General features: G+C 40.4%; 1 protein-coding gene across 1 annotated transcript in view; it reads right to left on the bottom strand.

The window, feature by feature from the left end:
- ttyh2 (tweety family member 2) overlaps positions 1–13643 on the bottom strand; it is a 145000-nt gene extending 131357 nt beyond the window's left edge. The window contains exon 1 of the mRNA XM_072558547.1: positions 13209–13643. Coding sequence (XP_072414648.1) covers positions 13209–13628 — 420 coding nt within the window. The 5' untranslated portion in view covers positions 13629–13643. The remainder of the gene's footprint in view (positions 1–13208) is intronic.
- Positions 13644–20525: the final 6882 nt, after the last annotated feature.

Here is a 20525-nt window from a genome sequence, read left to right on the forward strand (position 1 = left end):
AGACATCATTAAAAGTTCCATTAATGGTTTAAGAAATAAATGCATTGCAAAATGTGAAAATATAGTACAGAAACCAGAAAGCCCCTAAATTAATTTCAACAGCACATTAATGCTCAAACCTCTCTGCTTTGGAAAAATCTTCAATCACACATCGCACCCTACAAATTTTCCAAAACGTCAACTTCACCATCAATTCATTTAAAAAGCCTGTCCCTCGATCCATCACTAATTCAGTCTTTCAAATCCCTTTCTCTTTCCACATTGTCTTTGCTGTAATCCTCAAGGCAGTCCCTCACAGGTTTTGAGATGGTCAACTATTGCATCCCCTGCAGTGTCCAAATTCTTGAGACTATTTTCATCTGTGTCCGTGCCTATCTATTAAAATAGCGATATTACATCTGTGATAAAGGCATCAAATTTATTATCATCATCTGGGAATTTGGGATTGAAGTTAGAGATAAATTAGATGTTTAGTTTATATTGTACAAAATTAATCTTTCTTAAGAGAGAGGTACAGTAAATTAAAAATATCAGTTCCAGAAAAGTATGTGACTTCAGTTAAGTGCCTAGCAGGATAGCTGTGATGTTAGTTGATGAAATGCTTACAGAGCTGAACGTTTTAACAGACAGAGAAAATAGACAAAAGGCCACTCTTTTTTTTTAAGTTTAGTTATGAATCAGGCTTCAGTTCAGAATAGTTTCACCTTTAAAAGTTTTGTAACATGGTTAAGGTATGTGAGTTTTTTTCAAGCTGTCAAAACTGAGAAGTAGTTTAGGTCAAACATCAGCTGGGATGATAACACATGATAATAATTTTGTTACTTCCTATTCGTTGCCTGATGCTCTTTTTCACCTAAACGTTACCAAAAGGAAATATTTTGGACTTTAAATGCAATCTTCCTCAGATATCTTCCCTTTGAATCATTTCTTCCACATTTTTGGCTGATCATTCTTATATTGATCATTCTTTGCACAGTACGTTGAAATATATATTCCTAAATGAAATCTGTAACTGAGTCACTGATTTGAACAATACTTAAAATACATTTGTGATACATTTTTCAACATAAACAAAGATTTTCTCAGCTGTTCAATAACTCTGCAACATTACTGAGACACCCTTTTAATTGAACCAAGTGCTTCTGCAACACAGCAACTGAAGAGTTGAAAATGCACTGATGCACAGTGTCGTTCATAATCTATCTGAAAGAAAGATTTACATTTATAAGTGCTTTTCATGACAACCTCAGGATGTTCTCATAGCACCTCACCACATCATTATCTATGAAAAGTGCCGAGTCAATGGACTATATAGGCCCTTCCTGAGGTCTCCAACATCATAGATGTCAGTCTTCAACTGATCCGGTTTATTCCACCTGATATCAAGAAACAGCTGACACTGCAGAGACTATGGGCCCTGACAATGCTTCAGCAATAATACTGAAGGCTTATCCTCTAGAACTTGCCACACCCCAAGCCAAGCTACTCCTGTACAGCTTACCCAACAATGTGATCATTCTGCGCACAGAAAGCAAGTCAAATGGCAAGAATAAATCACACTGTTATCAGCCTGTCAGTCTACTCTCAGTCATCAGCAAAGGGTCATTGACAGTGCTATCAAGCAGCCCTTACTCAGTACTAATCTACTCACTTGATGCTCAGTTTGGACTTCACCAGAGTCACTCAGCTTCTGACCTCATTACAGTCTTGGTCCAAGTACAGATAAAAGTCAGAGCTGAGGTGACAGCATTTGACCATATTACATCAAGGAGCACTAGCAAAATTGGAGTCAATGAGAATCAGAGGGAAATTTCTCTGATGGTTGGATTCATATCCGGCAAAAAAGAAGAGGCTGTGGGTGTTGGAAAACATTCATTTCAGAACCATGGCAACACTGCAGGGGTTCCTCAGGATAGTGTCCTAGACCCAACCATCTTCAACTGCTTCATCAATGACTTGCTCTCCATTATAAGGTGATACTGTTTGCTGACGATTGCACAATATTCAGCCCCATTCGCTACTCTGCAGATATTGAATCAATGTTCCCTCTAGGTCTTTGTGCCGCTGCACAGGCCCCTGATGTTCATTCAAGACTGTAGCTTCCAGGGAAGCAATGTGTTGGCATGAGCACAGTGCCTCAGCAGCTATGTAGTTAAATAGCTTAGAGGGGACATTGGGAGCAGTTCATGTTCATATGCAGCAGTACCTGGACAACAGGCTCAGGGTGCAATATTCATACCACACATTGCCAACAAGAGAGATTTTAACCACCACCTGTTGAACTTTAATGGCATCATCAGATCCCCCACTATTAACACCATCAGGGTTGCCACTGACTAGAAACTGAGCTGGATCTGCCATATATAATTGTATACTTATCAAGCCTGGGTCAGAGCTTAGATGCCCAGTGCCTGTCCACCATCTAAAAGGTGCAAGTCAGGCGTGTGGTGGACTACGCCCCACTTATCTGGATGGGTGAGGCTCCAATAACACTCAAGAAGCTTGACACCATCCAGGAAGAAACAGTTTGCTTGATTGGGACCATCTTCTACATTGATGCATTGCAGGAGCTTATAAAGACGTTTTTGATAGAACCTTGCACACCCACAGCCTCTACCACCTAGAAAGACAAGGGGAGCAAATGCATGGAAACATCACCACCTGCAATTTCCCCTTTCAGGTCCCACACTATTCTCATCTGAATATCAGCATTCCTTCACTGTTTTGAGTCAAAATCTTTGAATTCATTTCCTAATAGCACTGTGGGCATTTGTAAACCCCAAGGACGGCAATAGTTCAAGAAGACAACACATGATCACCTTCTCCAGGTGACTTTGGGTGGACAATAATTGCTGGCCTTGTCAAAAATGCCCACATTCTCAAGTACAAATTGAAAACCTACTTTATGTTGTCATGATTTTGTGTGTAGCAAAGAATAAGCACATGTTAACAATCAGGTAACTAATTTTAAGATATTGAGGGATTCACGTGGACAGGAGAACAGAGATTACTTCCTCTTTTCAAAACCCCAAAACCTGGAATTTTCTTTCATCATAAAAGAATAACTAGAAAGAATCATTTGTACACAACTTAGACAAGAAAGAATACACTAAAAATAAATCAGAGATCATTAGCTTACTCAAAACAAATCAAAACTTCATTAAAAATTACTAGCATTATTGCATCCAATGTGCAATATGCCTGTATATGTACACTTTTTTAAAAAATTAACATTAATACCAATTACAGGCATATTTATTTTGAAAACATATAGACTGCAGACAGACACTACAATAGCAGGAAATATAATTTGGCTTGAATTTTTTTTCCTGGAAGTTCAGGTCAAGTTAGACCTTGTACTGTAATACAGTGCCTATTCTGGATTAGATCTTTACAGCATGGTCGGATGTATTGAATTAGTGTTTCTGGGGTTTGTCACATTTACTGTTGCAGTGACATTTGAAACTTCAGTCTCCGATTTCATTTCTTTCCTCGCCATTTATGCCAGTTCTGTTTCAGTTTACTACTCCATTGCAAATTAACAATCCATAGGTGATTCTACTTTTCCCGCTAGGAATGTTTTCTGGATGACGCTGCAATTTAGTCATCCTGTTTAATACTTGTGTATCACAGCTGTCCCATTCCTTGTCTATTATTGAATCTTCAAAAAAACCCCTGAATGATATTGAAGACATTTTAAATGGATTAATCTATAAAATGTCAAGTTTTCTTCTTAATTGTGGTCTCCCTAGGCCTTGCACATAATTAGCCCCATGATACCATATATATTGCTGCAGATGGCTGAGAGGAACTTCCCTTGGGATTGACTTGAACACTTTCCCTTTCTCACAGGAGTAAAGTAGTTCCTGCAAAAACCTTCCCCAAAAACAGCTGAGGTCAAAACACGTTAGACCATCAATGCTACAGAAATGGTGAACTGAATGCAGATTGCCACACTCTGTACTGCAACACTCTTAATGTGCTGCTCCATTTAGCAATTCCACCCATGGTATTGATTTTAGTTAAATTATGGACTTGTATCTGATACACACTGTTGAGAACATTGTTGACATTTATTAAACCTGGGGTTTTGTAAAATACAATTTTGTGCTTTCTCTCTCTAAAGAATAGGTCAAAGCTACTGGGTGTGCACATCTATGTTAACCTTCAAAATCCATGTGATATTTTAAAGAGTCTTGTTGTTCAATTGCACAACTATTAAATAAGATTAGAGACAAAAAAACTGCAAATGCTAGAATCCAAAATATACAGGCACGAAGCTGGACGAATACAGCAAGCCAGGCAGCATCAGGAGGTGGAGAAGTCGACATTTTGGGTGTGACCTGAAGAAGGGTTACACCCAAAACGTTGACTTCTTCACCTCCTGGTTTTGATAAAGTAAATGCTCCTTTACTATCAGGAAATATTATGCCATTTATGTGCAATTTTGTGTTTAATTTTGCACATAAACATCCTAATATTTTTTCTGGATAGTAGGGCTTTGGGCTGGTGATATCTTTTTATATAATTTATATAAATGAATTTGTCATCGTAAACTATAAAGTTCATTAACCTCAAATCACATCTGACGGCTGTGCGATACCAGTAAAGCTCCCACAATAATTTAGCAATGGCAGTACACAAGAACCGTCAGCACATAAACCCAATTCAGCTTCCAGGGGTGCAGCGCACTGATCTTGAGGATTGAATACGAGATTTATTGAACCCCATCTCAAGAGAATGGTGTTCAATCGTGAATATTGTGATCCTTTAGCTTTTGCTATACAGCAGGTTACAGATGTGGATTTTGTGGCAGTTGGGATCCGGTCAGTTCATTGTAGGAAGAGAAGAAAAGGATCACAATATTCATGATTGAACACCATTCTCTTGAGATGGGGTTCAATAAATCTCGTGTTCAATCCTCTCTCCACTTAGAGTTCACCTGTGATGTCATTCTTTTGTGCTGTGCCCCAATCCTCAGCTTCAATTTACCCTGTTAAATCATATCCTTACAAACAATGAGCCAAAAAGAGCAAGCAAAAAGCACCTTTTCCCACTGCACCGAATTCCCACACTGCCTCCAAATTCACCAAACTCCATCCTTCCTCAGGTTCGGGATGTGATCTCTCCTTCCTGACACTGATAACTGACTTGAATGCAGCTTATACTGCAGTAATTTCAATTGGCATCAAGTTGTTATTTCAGATTTGGGTATAAAAATATTCACATCAGATTAAATAAAAACTAGAAAACGTAAGTCACTTTGTTCATCTACTCTCTTTTCTAGCCCATCAAAAATATGCTATGCACCTGTGAAGTCTCTCAGTCAGTTAGTATCAGCCTTGGTTAAGTTTACATGGTTAGACTGTCACTTTTGCCCGAAACGTTGATTTTACTGCTCCTCGGATGCTGCCTGAACTGCTGTGCTCTTCCAGCACCACTAATCCAGAGTCATGGGTTCAAGTCTAACTGCAGAAACTTGAACACAACTAGACTAACACTCCAATGCTGATGAAGAGCTTTTGCCTGAAATGTCAATTCCCCTGTTCCTCAGATGCTGCCTGACCTGCTGTGCTTTTCCAGTACCACACTCTCAACTCCCATGACATGGTTAACATTCAAAGGAGCATACTGTGTGCAAATTGGCTACTGTGCTTTCTACATTACGATAATAATTACATTTTAAAAATATTTAATTGGCTGTAAAACAGGTATCCTTGAATTATGAAAAGCTCAATATAAATGTAAGTCTCTTGATTTTAAGTACTTCTCGCTAAAGGCAACCTTCTCCATATATCAAATATTAATCTTTTGTGATGCATCGTAATAACATGATGACTAAAAATAAATTTAGTATAAAAATCACTGCAGACATTCTGCAGAAACAAGGCACATTTGAGTTTTTATGATCAAAAGTTTAAAAACAGAATGCACTAAATTCATTAAGTTTGTTTTGGCCAATTGGGTACTTTGCCTGCGAGTTTGCCCAGGACATTATTGGAACCAGACATATTGTGCAACCAAAATAATGAGTGCTTTAAAAAACACTGCTATTCTTTTCAGTAAAAACAGGTTGGGAAATGACACAATTAGATGCTGTTACTCACTAGCTCAACATTTATCGCAGATTTGGTTTTAAATATATTTTTGTTTTGAATCATCAGCAAATCTTACAGTAGTGGGAATGGTCATACAGGAAGAATATCAATAACTTGTATAAAAAGTACCAACATTTTGTGATGTTTTTAAGCAAAAGCAATTTAGAACAGAGATTTGGGTCCATCTTGTCACATTTAAAACAAACAAAGCAAAGTTCACTTTGAGCCACATGATTATCACTCAGATATGACTGAGTCAGTAACTGGTCAAAATGCAACGTGAGATCCTGGAGTCATACAATAGAAAATAATTTGACTGTGAGTTAAACAGAGCCCAATTTAAGGCTTACATCTCAGTGAAGAGGTGCAAGTGTAGTCAAAGAAGTACAATAGCAAATATATCACTTCTCATAACTTTGTGAACATTGTGAACAACACTAACATGCTCCAGAATGTACTTCAGGCAGGATCATAAGCTCTCATGATGTCTCAAAGAACTTCAGGAATCACTTTGAAGTATAGTCACCATTGTATATAAGCAAAGCCAGCTCTGAACCTTGTACCAAGAAGGTCCCACAAGCTCAAGATTAATAAGCAGTTAATCTGTTCTTGGTCACACTGTTTGCATCAGAAAACACCTAGTCTCTTTCTCCCTAAATAGTAGCAGGAAACACTGGACCAAACATATGTGACCTTACTGTAATACCTTATCTGATGGCGAGTGCCACAGACAATGCAGTCTTCATTCGTATTTCCTTGAAGAATCAGTTTTTTTTTACAAACCATCATAAAAACACTATGTTAAAACACAACGAAAACACATGCTTAACTTAGTTACTTTCATTAATACTAGACATGATATGCATTCCAAAATATAAATAACCTTCAGCACACTGCATAATTAATGAACATATTATTGTTTATTGCATTGATAGAAGTTCCAGAGTACCCTCCTAGAAGTTAGGATAGGTGCCTTGCAGAATCAAGATGTTTTTAACCAATCTGTTCAGATATGTTATGCCACACCAATGGAGCACCTGGGACTTGAACCAAGGCCTTTTGACTGAAAGTTAGGGATACTACCATTGTGCCACAAGAACTCAAAGAAACAACTAACTAGATAGTTTCCTAATCAATCTTATCATGGATTTTCTAACATGCTTCTGGAGCAGGTGGGACTTGAACCTAGACATCTGGGAACATGAAGTCAGGGTACACCACTGTGCCGCAAGAACACTCAGCTAACTACCAATATATATTATTACAACAGCAGCAACACCTGCTCTTCTCAATCGGATAATTAACCAAAAAAGGTCAAGTCTGTCTAAATCACTGGATCATTTCCCTCAACATTGTACCAGCAGTTGCTGTTTTGTCACGTTTGTTAAAGCAGTGTAACAGCTGACACACAGCACAGCACAGAAACATTCTTGGAGATAATTCAGCGTGTAAACTGAGACCAGTCACAACAGTTCCATCAACATCAAAGTCAAATTATCAACATTCATTTATTGCAATTAGTGATGCTGTTTAAAAGCTTCAGCATCAACTACATACCACTTTTAAAAACCAAGGATCAAGATACCAAATGCTTTACTGATAATATTTAGTTTTTGTTAACTCAGTCTGTAAGTGACTCCAGGAAAGTCTATAGTAACCTGGGCTCATCGATTGTGTGCGTTTAGATTATAGAGCCAGATGCTTAAAATATTAAATATTACTAGTTATTTAAGTATTGGAAATAGCTTCATTATATGAAATATAAAACCAATCTGACTTTCCCCCAATTCTGCCCATTCAAGTTTACTTTTAGTTCAGTTCAATTGATTTGCATTTCTTTCCCTGCTCCAATGCGGCTAAGAAAATAAAACCAGATGTCACAATGACATAAAAGGCAACATCAAAGGATCATTCACGACACATTAACAGTTACATAACATTCCACATAAATCTGCCAATAAAGTGGTAATGGTGTTATCATTGACTTGCTCACATTGTAGATGCAAACAGATCAATGTGAGATGCTTTCATGTATTTGATCAAGAATGAACAACTGACTAACCAATATACTCATCCATGGGAATTGTAACATTACATGCATAAAAATGAAAAAGCATATTTTCAAACAGTTATAAGTCAGTCTTAAAAAATTTCACAAATCTTCCACAGGAAATTTGAACTTCACCCTCGCCAGGACAGAAAAATTAGAAACGCTTTGTAAATTTGAAGTGAAGCCAAGTGAACCATGCAGGATGTCCATGGACTATATCAACAGCCTGTGGAACATTATCCAGAGAATCAACAACACATATTTAACCAATAACAAGTGTAATCAACTGTTTGAGGACAGCATTCAAAGTTAAGTTGAAACAGAAATTAAGTTGAAGCAGAAACATCTTCTCTAGGGAAATAAGACAGGGCAAGTGACTGAAGTGTTAGTAGGGAAACACTTTGGGATTGGTGATCATAATTCTACTAGTTTTAAATGGTTATGGAAAAGGAGAAACCCTCCATAAAAGTTAAAGTTCTTAATTGGAGTAAGTCAAATTTTAATGGTAGGAGAAAAGAACTTTCTAAAGTGGATTGGAGTAAACTATTCACATGTAAAGGGACAACAGATAAGTGGGAGATTTTCGAAAGTGTGATAACAAGAGTTCAGAGGTATTATGTTCCTGATAGAGTGAAGGGCAAGACTGGTAAGAGAAGAATGGATGAATAAAAATGTGGAAGTTCTACTCAAGAATAAGAAAGAATCATATTAGATATAAACAACTAGGATCAAATGGATGCCTTGAAAGTTTAAAGCGTGTAAGGGCATTCTTAAGAGGGAAATCAAGCGGGCAAAGAGGGAATATGAGATAGTCTTAGCAGATAAGGTTAAGGAATAATCCAAAGAGATTCCACAAGCAAAGGAAGAGTAAGTCAGCAGTTAGAGAGGCAACAGGCACCCTTAAAGATCAACAAGATCATCTACATATTAAAACTCAAGACATAGGAGTGATACTAAATGAATATTTCACACCTTTTTTTAAACTGTGGAGGAAGAAATCGAAGCTAGAGAACTCAAGGAAATAAACATTGATGTTTTGAAAACAGTTCACATCACAGAAAAGGAAGTGTTGGATGTCTTTGAAAACATAAAGTTGGATAAAACTCCAGTACGTTATCAAGTGTATCCCAGGACATTGTGGTAAGTTAGGGAAGAAATTGTGGGGCCTCTTCTAGCAGACATATTTGTACCATCTATAGGCACGGGTGAGATGTGGCAAATGTGGAGATTTTACTTAAGAAACGCTGTAAAGAGAGGTCTGAGAACTATAGACCTGAGCACCCGACATCAATGGTTGGTGAGTTTTTGGAGATAATTATGAAAGGTAGGACTTACATGCATTCTGAAAGGCAAGGACTGCTAGGAATACTCAGCATCATTTTGTGCGAGGGAAATTGTGACTCTCAAACTTGATTAAGGCTTTTGAGGAAGTAATCAAAAAGATTGATGTAGGGAGAGTGGTAGACATTGTTTACATGGACTTTAGTAAAGCCTTTGCAAGGTAAACTAATTAGTAAAATTAGATCACATGGAATTCAGGGTGAGCTTGTCAATTGGGTACAAAATTGACTTGACAGTAGGAGACAGAGGGTGGTGATGGAGGAGGATTGTTTTTCTGACTGGAGGTCTGTGAACAGCAGTGTCCCACAGGAATTGGTACTGGATTCACCTTTGTTTGTCATTTATATAAACGATTTGGGTGAGAAGATAGGAAGCATGGTTAGTAAGTGTCCGGATGATACCAGAATTGGTGATATAGTGGACTGTGAAGAAGGTTATCTAAGGTTAAAAAGAGATCTTGATCAATTGAGTCAATGGTCTGAGGAGTGGCAGATTGAATTTAATTTGGACAAATGCGAGATGTTTCATTTTGGTAAAACAAATGAGGGCAGGATTTACACGATTAATGGTAGAGCTCTGGGTAATATTGTACTACAGAGACACGTAGGGCCCTGTTCGGGTACATAATTCTTTTAAATTTACATCACAAGTAGACAGGGTGGTTAAACAAAGTGTTCAGCATGCTTGTCTTGCTCAGACCTTTGAGTATAGGAGTTGGGATGTCATGTTGAGATTGTACAGGATGCTGGTGAGGCTTCTTCTGTAGTACTGTGCACAGTTCTGGCTTCCCTGCTTTAGGAAGGATATTATTTAATTGGGGAGGGCTCCGAAAAGACTTACTAGCACCTTATTGGGAATGGAGGTTTTGAGTTATTAAAATAGGCTGGATGGGTTGGGACTTTTTTCATTGAAGCACAGGAGTTTGAGGGGTGACTTTATAAAATCATAAGGGGCATAGAAAAGGTGAATAGCAAGTGTTTTTTCACTTAGTGTGAGTGAGTTCAAATCCAGGGGGCATATTATTAAGGTAAGAGGGAAAAGGACATGAGGGGCAACTCCTTTACACTGATCAGTTCATGTGTGGAATGAACTGCCAGAGGAAATGGTTGATGCAAATACAGTTACAACATTTAAAAGATATTTGGATAAATACATGAATAGGAAAGATTTGGAGGAATATGGGCCATATGCAGGCATGTGGGACTGGTTTTGTTTGGGAACATGGTTGGCACGGACTAGTTGGACCTATAGTTGGTCTATTTCCATGCTGTATGATTCTATGACTCCATCTGAATATGAGTAAAACTACACAAAGGGTTCTGTAAAAATGACTCCCATTTTCACTTCAAGCCTTTAGATTGCTAGAGTATATGATACTTATTTTGCACTTTGCAAGTAAAGGCAAATGGTGCCAGAGCTTATTATTAATGCAACATTTCACTAAACACTCAGCTGTGGGTTAAATCTTCTTGATAAATTTCCCCACCATTGAAATTTTCAACAAGAACTACAAATCAATCATGAGATTTCTGGAGGAACTGAGAAAAGGTGGGAAGAATTTGGGGATGCAGTTTGGAAAAATAAGTAAAATACTTGCATCTCAAGCCAATATGGTTAAGCTGTGGTAAAAAAAGCAAATATAATAGTTGAATAGGTTTTGGAATGAAGAATCAAATGACTTCCATATGAAGCACAGTTTGTAATCAATACAAGTGTAATTTTATATACATGAATGGAGGAATAATTTTAAACTTTGTATTTTCTTCTAAAGGTTCAGTAACTTTGCTGCATTACAGAGATGAAGATAACTGCAATATGTTCTGGCTGTAAAAAGATCATAGTAAATATCAGATTTTGCATTTTGGATTGAGTAATGCCACCTAACATTGGAAGCCTGTTTTGGTATTAATTTTTTAGTATTAATAGTTTTTAGTCATACATGCCCTGATTTCTTATTTACAATCTTGTAAAACTTGAAGCAGTGGTTTCATAGGGCTGATTAATGCAGCAACTTCTTTTTCCAAAACTAACATTAGATCCTGACTAATACAAACGTCACTTTTTTTCTTAATTCCAAGGGACAACTCACATAATGATAATTACCATGAAAGCTAAACTTGAAAATTACATGTGAAGAACAGCATGCAGATAGTGAAATGGAATTCTCTTAGATCTACATTCCCATAATTGAAAGTTTTAAATGGCCCTAGATATTGACACTTTGTGTTGGAAAAATCCTAACAGATCATTTCCCACACTCATCAGTTAATTGCTCAAGTCAAACACCTGAGTCTTACTGCCTTTCCATTAATTGTATTAAATGTCCTCTTTGAACTTTATAATCACATTTAACATACACATCTCACATTGTTTTCATTACAGACATCACAAAGGATTTCCTTTTATGCATCGACCTCTTTTGAAAATCATCTGAAGGCTAGTTCATAGTCTTACTGCAAAAAAAGTCACGAACCTGGGAACTCTGGCTGACTTCCCTTGTTAGTCTGAGGATAAGACCAATTGTATAACATTCCCATGACAGAGAGATGTTCGCTCTATGAGTGGGATTTCCTGCTCTTCCTGGCTTGGTTCCAACTATTTAGGATATTTGTTCATTCAAGATGACATTCTCTAATGTCTACTTTCTCAAGAAAACACATCTTTCTTGGAAACTATTGTAAAGGTACTAATCCCTCACTATATTTTTCACAATGTGTTCAATTAAATTAAAATCATTTTTAAAATTTCCTGTGAAACATTAAAAAACGCCCTTTGTGAAAAACATTGTTAAATATAGTACAATTCAGCAAATAAAGGACAAAAACAACTGCTTGGGAAACACTTTTTAGTTGATTTTTGTAGTTTTAAAGGTGAAAATTCACAGTGCAATTCACATTAGAACTTCATCCAATGTATGTTATTATATCTGGGCAAAACAAATACTAAGAAATCAGGAACTGAGACAAGGGATAAGCGAGAACTGGTGGGAGCTTATTTCTCAGTTTACAAAACATCATTTGAGGACTCAAAAGTAGTGGGCAGCTGATCAAATCTTCAAGATGCAAATCCTTGCACTTTACCCACTATGCTACATGGCAAGAAACAGGTGGGCAGAGGGACAAGATCTGACAGAGATATGGGGGAAGAGTTCATCAGGCACACTGACAGACACAGAATGGGGGTAAGAAACAGGCAGATGCAGGGGGTGGCACAGTCAGGTAAATAGATACAGGAGGGCAGAGATGGATGCAGTGTGGCTCAGACAGACATGCATGAATTGGTACAGTCTGACGGAGACAAGCAGATGCAGGGGAGGCACGATCAGTCAGATAGGTGAGCACGGTTGGAGGGAGGTATAGAGATACAGAACTGGAAGCAGAGGGGTGCAGACAGGTAAGCAAATGTGGAAGGTGGGTGACCAGACAGGCCTAAGAGGGGCAACAATCAGTCAGACAAGTGGCTGGGAGGGGGGAGGGGGTGGCACAGTCGGGGGTGGAGAGGTGTGCAGACAGGTAGACACTGGAGTGGGAGGGAGTTGGGGGACACAGACTGGAAGGCAGGCAGGCAGACATGGGAATGGACTGGGGGGGGGGGGGGGGCTAGAAAGACAAGGGGACAGGGGAGTGTGTTGGAGATTGGGGGGGGGGGGAGCAGGGTCAGACACGGAGGTGGGACACAAAAACTCATGATACAAACAGAGCAAGTGCGGGGTCCCTGACCTGCTGGTAGTTGCCATCCTGCGGGTTGAACGTGCTGTCCACTGGCTGCAAGCGGAGGTTGACATGCGGGAAGTTGTGCAGCCAGTAAGTCCACCACGGAGCGATGTAATCCACCCGGGAAGCCATCGGGAGCCGGCAGTGGGAATGTGCTCGCCCTGCCCTGGGCTGAGAGTCCTGCCCGGGGACACAGACACGGACAGGGCTGAGAGGGAGCAGCGCTGCTGGGTGACAGACGGCCCGGCTGCAGCCCGGCTCCCGACAATCAGCCAGAACCCAGGCACGTCCCCGAGGCGCGGCGGGGACGCGCACGAGCTCGCGGGGACGCGCACGAGCTCGCGGGGACGCGCCGCGTGAACATGAGCCCAGTCTTCCTGGGAGCACTCCCTCCCCGCCCAGCTCCGGAAAGATTAATGAAGACATTTCCAGATAGTCCGGAGTGGGGGGCTCCCGGAGAGTTACCAAACTTTAATAATGTTGGAGGTTTCAGGACAATCTGAGAACCCCTCCCCCACTCTCCCCTGGGGGGGGACAGGAACCAGAGAGTCCTACAATGAACAGGGGGTGCTGACCCCCTGCATCACTGCCCCCCACCCCCAGGGTGAATGGGTAAAGGGAGGTCGAAATCGATCAGAAACTGCAGGCTCACACACAACCCTGGAGAAAAGATGTGGGACATAGAGATGTACAGCACAGAAACGGACCCTTCGGTTCAACCCGTCCATGCCGACCAGATATCCCAACCTAATCTAGTCCCACTTGCCAGCACCTGGCCCATATCCCTCCAACCCCTTCCTGTTCATATACCCATCCAGATGCCTTTTAAATGTTGCAATTGTGCCAACTTCCACCACTTCCCCGGCAGCTCATTCCATACACGTACCACCCTCTGCATAAAAAGTTGCCCCTTAGCTCCCTTTTAAATCTTACCCCTTCTCACCTTAGACAAATGTCCTGTAGATGTGGACTCACCAACCTCAGGGAAGAGGCTTTGCCTATTCCCCATATCCATCCCCCTCACGATTGTATAAATCTCTGTAAGGTCACCCCTCAGCCTCCAATGCTCCAGGGAAAAAAGCCCCAGCCTATTCAGTTTCTCCCTATGGCTCAAATCCTCCAACCCTGGTATCATCTTTGTAAATCTTTTCTGAATCCTTTAAAGTTTCACAACGTCCTTCCTAAAAGAGGGAGACTGGAAGTGCACACAATATTCCAAAAGTGGCCTAACCAATCTCCTGTACAGCTGCAGCTTGACCTCCCAACTCCTATAGTCAATGCTCTGAACAATAAAGGAAAGCATACCAAACGCCTCCTTCACTATCCTATCTACCTCTGCCTCCACTTTCAAGGAACTATGAACCTACATAGTTCAGCAACACTCCCCAGGACCTTAACATTGTTTTAATTAAAGTGAAAGCAAAAGGGTCAGATTGTGAAATGTCCAGTTTTCTTTAAAATGCTGAAAACATGCAAACATTAAACCTCAGACATCAATCACACTTCAATTCAGTGAGCTAATAAACAGAAATAATATAATACTCGTCTTTTGAGTGAGCAGAGGCTGTTGAAGATACAGAACAATGGAGTTATATTTTGATGAGTTAGGCCATCATTGTCTAGTTGGCAAGTTTTGCTGGCTTTTCCTTCTGGATAAGATGCTTGAGCAGTACAAGTGTGGTCTCCATCTGTTCAAACAATTGTTTTGTCTATTCAGGTCCTAGTGAGACAAGGCTGTGGTTTTATTTGATTCCCTGCATATTGAGTTTTTTTTTCCCTTCTCCCAGCTCATTCATTATTGGCTTACTTTTCCACACATATTCTCTGATGATCCGTTTGTCTTTTACAGAATTAGCCAGTTTTCCTCCTCACTACTTGGTCGAAGCATGAGATCCCAGTGCAAGTCCCTGGGAAATAACACTTATAACACCCTGCCAATCAGAGAAGATTCACAACTCCACCTGCAACATCCTAAAAAATTATATTGAAAGTAGAAGCTCAAGTGAAATATAAGCACCTCCCCAGAATCACAAACACCTCGAAAGTTGTCCGGGATTTATCTGTTGTCTCTTGTTTGTGGTTTTCCATTTCCAAAAAAAAAACAAATCCTTTTGAAGGATTTCAAAGGGAAGCAGCCAGTTGAGTATATTGTAAATTAAGTTTGTCAATCTTACAGTGCTGTTGTCCATTCAGTTTTACTTTGTTGTTCCATCAAACCATAAAATGATTCCCCAAGTGCAGTGCGCAAAATCCAACTAGCAAAAATTTCGTAAATGTCTTAATATTGAGACAGGGAGAGATAGGAGAGAGAATTCACGAGGTATCATCTCTGTTTATTGTTTTATGGAGACAATATAACTAATCCAGAAATCCTAGATATTTTTAATTCTCATATTAAAGGTAACATAATTAAAAATTCTCTATTTATTGTATTTTAGAATTAGAATTAGATTTTATTGTAATGTTTACTCAAGTACAGACGTACATGAGCACAGAAAAACGTAGAATGTCACCATTCCCAGCATCATCCTAAGTATAAAGATACCTAGGTACAAAATCTTAGGTACAAAGGAAAAAAATAAAGAAACAAAGTTAAAAGTTAAATATAGTGTGCCCTTTTTCGTATTCAGTAGAAAAATAAACAAATAAAGTTAAAATTTCAAACAGTCTTTCTTAAGTGCTTAGCCATGCTTGGCTCGCAATCCCTATAACGGCTCAATCTCTTGTGCTTTGGCCCACTCTCTGGGAGAATTTGGGCTGTCTGGTGTCAGCACTGCTGCAGATGCTGGGGAACTCCCTCACCACCATGTTGGATTCACTCTTCACCCACTGGGCTCGATCTCTGCCCACCCAAGTCCCAATCCAGGCTCCCAGCCACTGCCACGCTCTGGGACCCAATGAAGTTGTGATGAAAATCAATTTAAGTCCCAAAACAAAGTGATTTCAAGGAATATTTGTTGTTACATTATTAAGCATTGGGAACATGATATGTTTCAAAGACAAAGACAATTGCATGCTTTAAAAATGTGCTTTAATCTTTAAAGCAAGAGGAAGATATCTGGGAAAAGGCCTGATATAAGTAATGATAACACTGGCTCCCCCATGTGGACACATCAAGATATGATCCTACATCATGCTAAAACATTGTATTATTAACAGATCTGTCTAACAAATGTTCAACCGCACAAGTTAAAGAATGCAAAGGGATTTGCTTTTGATGTTTATAAAAGATTATCCAGACTAAGTCTTTCCCTTTATGTAGCGCCTTAAAAGAGCATTTAAATAAATGGTCGAGACTAATTTAAAGCAAAAACGATGTATGGGATCAAGTCACACAAAAAAAGAGAAAATTATGCCATTGGAGGTGGAAAGATGATAAATTAAAGTAATGTTTAAAAATCTTTAGTCCAAGCTCATAGCTACAGCAAAGGAAAGGATCAGTAATCCAGAGATTGAGAAATAAGGTCACACTTGGAATATCCTGTGACAATTGTGAAATTCACTTAGGCAAGAACAAGAAAAAGCAAATATTCAAATGAGAACTGTAAATAATAATATACAGAGGGTTTGGGGGGTTCTTGAGTGTGAACTTTGTGATTCATTTACTAAGTATATCTACCAAGGAAATGGTAGATATCAAAAATTCACCTTTTCTGCAAAATGTTTGTGAGGAATATTAGGGAATTTTGTTTGATGAGGCCAATTCTGGACCACTGTGTCAGTTTAATTCAGTTTAATAAAGGTATTGTTTCAGTCTGACCCATTTCCTGAGCGTGCACCTTAGCAGTCACCCAAGCCATCTTCTATTTCATCCGGAGGTCAAAGTTGGACCAGTCTGTGAGGACAGCACGTAAAAAGATTTGGCTTGGGGCAGGGGCGGGAGCAGTGACAGGGGCAGGGTGGGGGGCAGTGGTGGTGGGGAGAGGGAGGACTTACCCATTACTGCCCTCATTCTCTTGGCTATTTTTCTGTGTGGTTGCATCAGGTTGTGCATAGACACTTGGTAGACAAACAGCAACTGTCACTACATACTGAGGTCCTATCTGACCTGGAGCTACAAAGGATGGGATTGGCTTCGTTGCCGCGGAGTGCTCTAAGCAACTGAAACATATCACCCATATTTCATGGAAAAATTTGCAATTAAAAGCATCTTTGACCACATGTCCATCAAGCAGTGGTCAGTATATAGTGTCCTTGCGACCCAGCAGAAAAAGGAGAGGGTGGATCCTGTCATATTGTTGCCTGAGCAGACTGTTAAAATCTTTTGGCAGAATGTTTGCAGATGACACCAAAATAAGTAACGTAGTGGACGGTGAAGATTATCTCAGAGGACTTTGTTCAGATAGGCCAATGGGCCGAGGAGTGGCAAATGGAATTTAATTTAGATTGATGTGAAGTGTAGCACTTTAATAAGGCAAAGTTAAAAATTGCACAACACCAGGTTATAGTCCAACAGGTTTAATTGGAAGCACACTAGCTTTCGGAGCGACGCACACATGGAAACAGACCCTTCAGTCCAACCTGTTCATGCCGACCAGATATCCCAACCCAATCTAGTCCCACCTGCCAGCACCCAGTCTGTATCCCTCCAAACCCTTCCTATTCATATACCCATCCAAATGTCTCTTAAATGTTGCTATTGTACCAGCCTCCACCACTTCCTCTGGCAGTTCATTCCATATACATTCCACTCTCTGTGTGAAAAAGTTGCCCCTTAGGTCTCTTTCCTCTCTCACCCTAAACCTATGCCCTCTAGATCTGGACTCCCCAACACCAGGGAAAAGACTTTGCCTATTTACCTTCTCCATGCCCTTCATAATTTTGTAAACCTCTATATGGTCACCCCTCAGCCTCCAACACTCCAGGGAAAACAGCCCCAACCTGTTCAGCCTCTCCCTAGTGTGCTTCCAATTAAACCTGTTGGACTATAACCTGGTGTTGTGTGATTTTTAACTTTGTACACCCCAGTCCAACACCGGCATCTCCAAATCATGACTACTTTTGATAAGGCAGCACTTGTACAGTTAATGGTAGGTCTCTGGGGAGTACTGCCGAACAAAGAGACATAAGACTTCTGGTGCATGGTTCCTTGAAAGTATTCACAGTTAGACAGGGTGGTTAAGGAGGCCTCTGGTACCCCTCCTTTCATTGGTCAGTGCATTGAATATAGGAGATGGGACATCATGTTGCAGCTGTACAGTACACTGATGAGGCCACTTTTAGAATACTGCATACAATTCTGGTCGGCCCTCTGTAGGAAGGATGTTAGTCATAGAATTATAGAGATGTACATTTGGAAACAGACCCTTCAGTCCAACCCATTCATGCCGATCAGATATCCCAACCCAATCTAGTCCCACCTGCCAGCACCCGGCTCTCCACCCCCACCCCTACCCCCACCCTCCTCTAGCTTATCTCTCCATGCTTCAGGCTCACTGCCTTTATTCCTGATGAAGAGCTTTTGCCCGAAACATCGATTTCGCTGCTCATTGGATGCTGCCTGAACTGCTGTGCTCTTCCAGCACCACTAATCCAGTATTTGGTTTTCAGCATCTGCAGTCATTGTTTTTACCTTATATCCCTCCAAACACTTCCTATTCATATACCCATCCAAATGCCTCTTAAATGTTGCAATTGTACCAGCCTCCACCACTTCCTCTGGCAGTTCATTCCATACACGTACCACCATCTGTGTGAAAAAGTTCCCCCGTAGGTCTCTTCTATATCTTTCACCACTCACCCTAAACCTATGCCCTCTAGGTTTGGACTCCCCGACCCCAGGGAAAACACTTTGCCTATTTATCCTATCCATGCCCCTCATAATTTTGTCAACCTCTATAAGGTCACCCCTCAGCCTCCGACGCTCCAAGGAAAACAGCCCCAGCCTGTTCAGCATCTTCCTATAGCTCAAATTCTCCAACACTGGCAACATCCTTGTAAATCTTTTCTGAACCCTTTCAAGTTTCACATCTTTCCGAAAAGGAAGGAGACCAGAATTGCACGCAATATTCCAACAGTGGCCTCATCAATGTCCTGTACAGCCGCAACATGACCTCCCAACTCTGGTACTCAATACGCTGACCAATAAAAGAAACCATACCAATCGCCTTCTTCACCTGCGACTCCACTTTCAAGGAGCTATGAACCTGCACTCCAAGGTCTCTTTGTTCAGCAACACTCCCTAGGACCTTACCATTAAGTGTATAAGTCCTGCTAAGATTTGCTTTCCCAAAATGCAGCACCTCGTATTTATCTGAATTAAACTCCATCTTCCACTTCTCAGCCCATTGGCCCATCTGGTCAAGTTCCTGTTGTAATCTGAGGTAACCCTCTTCGCTGTCCCCTACAGCTCCAATCCTGCAAACTTACTAACTGTACCTCTTATGCTTGCATCCAAATCATTTTTGTAAATGAAAAAAAGTAGAGGGCCCAGCACCGATCCTTGTGGCACTCCACTGGTCACAGGCCTCGAGTCTGAAAAACAACCCTCCACCACCATCCTCTGTCTTCTACCTTTGAGCCAGTTCTGTATCCAAATGGCTAGTTCTCCCTGTATTCCATGAGATCTAACCTTGCTAATCAGTCTCAGGAACCTTGTCGAATGCCTTACTGAAGTCCATATAGATCACATCTACCACTCTTCCCTCATCAATCCTCTTTGTTACTTCTTCAAAAATCTCAATCAAGTTTGTGAAACATGATTTCCCACACACAAAGCCATGTTGACTATCCCTAATAAGTCCTTGCCTTTCCAAATACATGTATATCCTGTCCCTCAGGATTCCCTCCAACAGCTTGCCCACCACCAACATCAAGCTCACTGGTCTATAGTTCCCTGGTTTGTCTTTACCACCTTTCTTAAACAGTGGCACCACATTAGCCAACCTCCAGTCTTTCAGCACCTCACCTGTGACTATCGATGATACAAATATCTCAGCAAGAGGCCCAGCAATCACTTATCTAGCTTCCCACAGAGGTCTAGTGTACACCTGATCAGGTCCTGGGGATTTATCCACCTTTAACCGTTTCAAGACATCCAGCACTTCCTCCTCTGTAATCTGGACATTTTGCAAGATGTCACCATCTATTTCCCTACAGTCTATACCTTTCATATCCTTTTCCACAGTAAATACTGATGCAAAATATTCATTTAGTATCTCCCCATTTTCTGCGGCTCCACACAAAGGCTGCCTTGCTGATCTTTGAGGGGCCCTATTCTCTCCCTAGTTACCGTTTTGTCCTTTATGTATTTGTAAGAACTCTTTGGATTCTCCTTAATTCTATTTGCCAAAGCTATCTCATGTTCCCGTTTTGCCCGCCTGA

Source organism: Chiloscyllium punctatum, chromosome 39 (genome assembly GCF_047496795.1).
Source record: "Chiloscyllium punctatum isolate Juve2018m chromosome 39, sChiPun1.3, whole genome shotgun sequence".
NCBI classification, from domain to species: domain Eukaryota; kingdom Metazoa; phylum Chordata; class Chondrichthyes; order Orectolobiformes; family Hemiscylliidae; genus Chiloscyllium; species Chiloscyllium punctatum.